The 6,000-nt window shown below is 43.8% G+C and overlaps 1 protein-coding gene across 1 annotated transcript in view; it reads left to right on the plus strand.

Annotated features, from left to right (window-relative positions):
• Positions 1 to 6,000, plus strand: part of Chrm5 (cholinergic receptor muscarinic 5) — an 82,382-nt gene extending 76,382 nt beyond the window's left edge. Inside the window, exon 2 of the mRNA XM_021241837.2 lies at positions 1,213 to 6,000. Coding sequence (XP_021097496.1) covers positions 1,293 to 2,891 — 1,599 coding nt within the window. The 5' untranslated portion in view covers positions 1,213 to 1,292 and the 3' untranslated portion in view covers positions 2,892 to 6,000. The remainder of the gene's footprint in view (positions 1 to 1,212) is intronic.

The raw sequence follows: 6,000 nt of genomic DNA on the forward strand, positions 1-6,000 counted from the left end.
GTGGCTTTAATGAGCAACCATGAGGAGATCCACTTACCTACAGACCAACCCTTCATTTTATAAGAACTAAACCCCAGCCTCAACCTGACACTGAAATGTGATTTGGTAATTTCCCTACATAATATTCACTCCCTGTATAAGACAGAGAGAGGAAAGATATTTTTCTCTTTTTAAAATTTATAGCATATAATTACATTATTTTAAATGTATATATCCCAAAACTAGATATATCCCCTAAATAACCAAGATACATACATCTTGATAATTTTTATCCCCTTCCTTCACCTCCCCTCTCCCCTTCTCCCTTCCTCAGGTCCTCTTCTCCAAAAATTCCTATCTCCCTATTTCCTATCATCTCTCCTTTATTGTGCTCTTTAATTACTTATATTTTGGATTTCTCATATAAGAGAAACCATGGGATATTTATTTAAACTTTTGTTTCTGATTTATTTCAATGAACATGATGGTTTCAAGATCCATCCCCTGAGAGCAAGATGGAATTAGCAAAGACTTTTGTTTTATAAATTTACATTTTGACATTGGTTGAACTTTTATGAGGGACACATTACTTTATAATCATCAGGGGAAAAAATATACTGTAGCTTAACACTGTTCAATGACATTGTAAACAGTCGGAGAATGGAGGGATTATCTTCAGCAACGGATGCAAATTGCAAAGTCCTTTGATAAAAACCAGGTCTGCACATGGAGTTTGTGCATTGGTGCAGGGAAAAGTGGCACAGCACAGTCAAACAGCCCCTCAATAGTTTAGTAATAAAGACAGGGACTATAGACTAAATACAACCATCTTCTTCCCCAATGCATCACCGTTTAGGCTTTTATTACCAGTTGCCTAAAAAGCAGAGTTTCTGCTCTTAAAATCATTGCAATCCAAAGTCATTTAACATCCCTACTTCCCAATAATCAGGCTCTTTTTGCTTTTTCTTCTTCATCTTCTCAGACCGCTTTAAAATGTCGCCACAAGAGGGCAGCGGTTTCAAGCTCAAGAAGTAAGTGTACTTGCACATTGGTAATCATACAAAGCAAAGAGATAAATGCTGTGATTAAAATGTTATCAACAGTTCAGCAATTTCAGCATTTTTCTCTAACTACGTGTGTGGCCACATTTAATACTCTATTAGAAATGATAAGCAATGAATGGAAAGGAAACACATGCTGGTGAGTGGGCTAATGTATTTCCCTTTCTTCCAGAGATACTGATCAAGAAGAGGTGAGAAAGAACAGAGAACTAAAACCTAAGACTTAAGCTTAATGTAAATTCTCGCACCAGGATGGAAGGGGAATCTTACCACAATGTGACCGCTGGCAATGGCACCCCGGTAACTCACCAGCCTTTGGAGCACCATCGGTTGTGGGAAGTCATCACCATCGCAGCCGTGACTGCAGTAGTCAGCCTGATGACCATTGTGGGCAACGTTTTGGTCATGATCTCCTTCAAAGTCAACAGTCAGCTCAAGACAGTTAACAATTACTACCTGCTCAGCTTAGCCTGTGCGGATCTCATCATTGGAATCTTCTCCATGAACCTCTACACCACCTATATCCTCATGGGACGCTGGGCTCTTGGGAGTCTGGCTTGTGACCTCTGGCTTGCACTGGACTATGTGGCCAGCAATGCCTCTGTCATGAACCTCCTAGTGATCAGTTTTGACCGTTACTTTTCCATCACCAGACCCCTGACATATCGGGCCAAGCGAACCCCGAAGAGGGCTGGCATCATGATTGGCCTGGCCTGGTTGATCTCCTTCGTCCTCTGGGCACCCGCCATCCTCTGCTGGCAGTACTTGGTTGGGAAGCGGACCGTACCACCAGATGAGTGTCAGATCCAGTTCCTCTCCGAGCCCACCATCACTTTTGGCACAGCCATTGCTGCTTTCTACATCCCTGTTTCTGTCATGACGATTCTTTACTGCCGAATCTACCGGGAAACAGAGAAGCGAACCAAAGATCTGGCTGACCTCCAGGGCTCTGACTCTGTGGCTGAAGCTGAGAAGAAAAAGCCAGCTCACAGGGCTCTGCTCAGGTCCTGCTTCAGCTGCCCTCAACCTACCCTGGCCCAAAGGGAAAGGAGCCAGGCCTCCTGGTCATCCTCCCGAAGGAGCACCTCTGCCACAGGGAAGCCATCCCAGGCCACTGGCCAAAGCACCAGCTGGGCCAACACTGAGCAGCTCACTGCCTGTAGCAGCTTCCCCGCCTCTGAGGATGAGGACAAGCCCCCCACCAACCCTGTCTTCCAAGTGGTCTACAAGAATCAGGCTAAGGAAAGCCCAAGGGAAGAATTCAGTCCTGAGGAGACCAAGGAGACTTTCGTGAAAGCTCAAACTGAAAAAACTGACTATGATACTCCAAAATACTTCCTGTCCCCAGCTGCTGCTCACAGACTCAGGAGTCAGAAGTGTGTGGCTTATAAGTTCCGACTGGTGGTTAAAGCTGACGGGACCCAGGAAACCAATAACGGCTGTCGAAAAGTAAAAATCATGCCCTGCTCCTTCCCAGTGTCCAAGAACCCTTCATCAAAAGGCCTCAATCCCAACCTCAGCCATCAAATGACCAAACGAAAGCGAATGGTCCTAGTCAAAGAGAGGAAAGCAGCCCAGACCTTAAGCGCCATTCTCCTGGCCTTCATCATTACATGGACCCCCTATAACATCATGGTCCTGGTTTCCACCTTCTGTGATAAGTGTGTCCCAGTCACTCTGTGGCACTTGGGCTATTGGTTGTGCTATGTCAACAGTACAGTCAACCCCATCTGCTATGCCCTCTGCAACAGAACCTTCAGAAAGACCTTTAAGATGCTGCTTCTCTGCCAATGGAAAAAGAAAAAAGTAGAGGAGAAGTTGTACTGGCAGGGGAACACCAAGCTACCCTGAAAAGTTAAGAACCCCCCTCCAAAGAATAATGACAATAGTCTGGTTTGCCTACTTTTAAAAATGTCATCTGTCATTTATAGTCCCTGAAGACTTGTAAGGGCTCAAGGTCTGTTGCCAAAAGAAAGGATTCACATCTGCAGCAACTGCTGCCATATCAAATGATTCTTTTCTATGACTAAGGCCACCTGGTGGTCTTAGAGTTTGCCAATGAAGTGGAGTCTGACTCACGGCCCTTCACTGGAAGCATACTTGGGTTACAATGAACAATGACTTAGGAAACTTTTGTCTAACCTCCTGTGGGAAACAGCAGGGACTGGATGGAAACTTTCCCTTGTGGAGGGCTGGGGGTTTAGCTCAGTGGTTCTGGCTCCTGCCTTGCAAGTGCAAGGTCCCGAGTCCGATTCTTGGTACCAAAAAACAAAAAACTTTCCCTTGTGGATACCTATCAGAGAGTTTTGTGTAAAATGTATGTTGTTTTGTACCAGTGAGAACCAGGAGAAAGTAAGTCAATATCACCTATTAACACAAGTGATATTCAACTGGCTTCTAAAAATATCTTTTTTCACGGACTGATGAGTATTTATTGTGTATCTATTATGTGGTCTATATGTTCCCCTGTCCTTACATCTAAGTGAAGCTGTTGCTCCTTGCTTTTATAATCGAGCCAATTCCTGTACCCGGGGAAACCATGCTGATCTCCACAGAACCATCCTTCCTCTGGAAATCCTGGGTCTGGGGGCACACTGAGACCTGGTCATGCTCAATTTTTGAAAAGGGTCTTTTTCTGCTGATAAAGTTGATCAAGTCTCCACAGTTATTTCTGTTTTCACCAGGAGGACTTTCTCCCTTTTATCTAAACAAATAGTGTGCATTCTACTTCATGCCCCTTCAAAACCATTTACTTATGCTATCTTCTTAGGAGGACTAGCTGTGTAACAGGGTTCTCTGGTAAAGATCTTCTCTGACCTTGTTTTCTGATGACTTGCTTTCTAATCTCTTCACAAAGCGAACTGGAAGAAATATGTGAAAAACAAATTTAATTTCAATCCATGTTTTTGAATTTCATTAGGAACCTTTTTGAAGTCCTCAATTTCTCTCTTCCAGGCCCCCAATTCATACCAGCAGCAAGCAGGTCACTGTATGGAACTCAGGCAGAAGTGCTATCTGGGGCAAACAGAAGGGAAAGGCTTTCTTCTTTTTTTTTAAATAGGTTTTTCAAAGAACAGAAATGACTGACTTTTTCATTCCTGTTGAGTTCAGTCAAAAAGATGAGCAGCCCAGAAAAGCGCAACTGAAGGTCCAGTGAATCTGGCTGTGCTCTCTAACAACAGAAGCTTCAGCTGAGGATTTAGCTGAGTGGTGAGCACTATTTCCTACCATGTACAAGGCCCAGATTCAACCCTCAGCACAACATAAACAAACAAACAAACAAAAAACCCCTCCATCTTTAAAAAGAAAATATAGGTCATAATGCATCAAATTAAGAGTTATCAACATACATTAGGGCACTGGGGTTATTAAAAACCAAATCTACTTGAAATCTCTCTATATAAGCAAGCAGAATCCGAGATGCTTCCTTGATGATTCTGGAAGTAAACCAAGATGCAAGAAATTGAAGCTGTGAAATACTGCATAAAATTAATGAAAGCTCCACAAAGAAAGCAGTACAATGGTACATGCCAAGGAGTCGAAAGAGAGACCTTCCTGTCAGAAGCTCAACTTTTTTTGTTTGTTTGTTTTGTTTTTTGGTACCGGGAATCGAACTCAGGTCCTTGCGCTTGCACAGCAGGCGGTGGAACCACTGAGCTAAATCCCCGGCGCCAGAAGCTCAACTTTTAACCTGCTGACTACATCTACAGCGGTGTTATAAAATCTCGACTTCGTGTTGCTTAATGTAGGCCACCTTTTTCAGCCTCATTTGCTGAGGGGATGGAAGAAAGACCTGGCTGCACTGTCCTGGGAATTAGGAATGTACCTGAGCACAAGAGAGCTTCCACTTACCCGTGAAGAGTAGGGTAAGCCTCCTACAGACTGTGCCAAGGAGGCTTGGGGAGGGGAATCACAGGCAGGACCTGGCTGGTCTGCCCAGGCTTCTCTTCCAGTCCTGTAGAGACCTGATGTTGGGATGAAACCTGTAGGGAGCACCATAGCTGCTGAGCCTTTGTGAAGGGCAAGTTGACACCTGCCAAGAATGTAATTGAAAATATTAATTAATTGACTGGGTTCTCCAGGACAGAGAGGCTCTCAGGCCTGAGTGGTATCAACCGAGTGCGACCTCATAGCAAACCTGCTCCACCAGCTCTAAGTGAACAGTGGATTCAGCTAAGGCTTTGGCTCCTGACAAAGTGAAAATCCCTCCATGAGAATCACACTTCAGTGTTGAGCATTCTTTGCTCCCAGTAAAGAAAATTCAAAAAAAAGAACTCACAACTGGAATGGGGGGGCTGCTGCTGGGGGCACGCTTCACACTCTATAGCTTTTTATTTTTTTCACTTTTTGTGAAATTAACAAATGGGACTATGTTCCTTCTTTATCATTGCCTTTGGAAGGAAGCCAGTTTTGCAGACTACACATCACCTTTGACATAGACCAATACCCTGAAGTATGAGAGGCAACTAGAATTTTCTAGAGTAGGGTCTTGAGTGGAAGCCTCAGAATGAATAGATGAAATTGTAAACTACAGGGACAAGTGAGTGGTGGGTGGCGGATGAGCTGACTTCAGGTCTTAGGTCTCCTATGCTCCCCATCTCCCAAGTGCTGTCATGGTCACTGTGTACTGCTGTGGCTTCTTACCTAGTAGATGCTGTTGTGTTGCTGACGATGCCTGTGAATTTGATGGCTTGTCATGGAAGCTTTACTTTCTGAATAATTTGTGGCTACACAAAGCATGTTGTCGATACTCCTCTGGGTGAGTGTCTGTTACAGATGATGCCGATATCGCCTCTTTGTAATTGTGAAATCTGTACCTAAACCTCTGGATTGTAATATCTATTTGTCCACTGTAAATATTGATATTACAACAAAGCATTTCTATTGTACTTGCATTATCCTGGATATTAAAGAAATTTACCCACACAGTGGTCCAATGCTAAGCAGTTCAATAAAAGAA

This window comes from Heterocephalus glaber, unplaced genomic scaffold (genome assembly GCF_053883595.1).
Source record: "Heterocephalus glaber isolate CG9 unplaced genomic scaffold, H.glaber_assembly_v1.0 deba00000809, whole genome shotgun sequence".
Classification (NCBI taxonomy): domain Eukaryota; kingdom Metazoa; phylum Chordata; class Mammalia; order Rodentia; family Bathyergidae; genus Heterocephalus; species Heterocephalus glaber.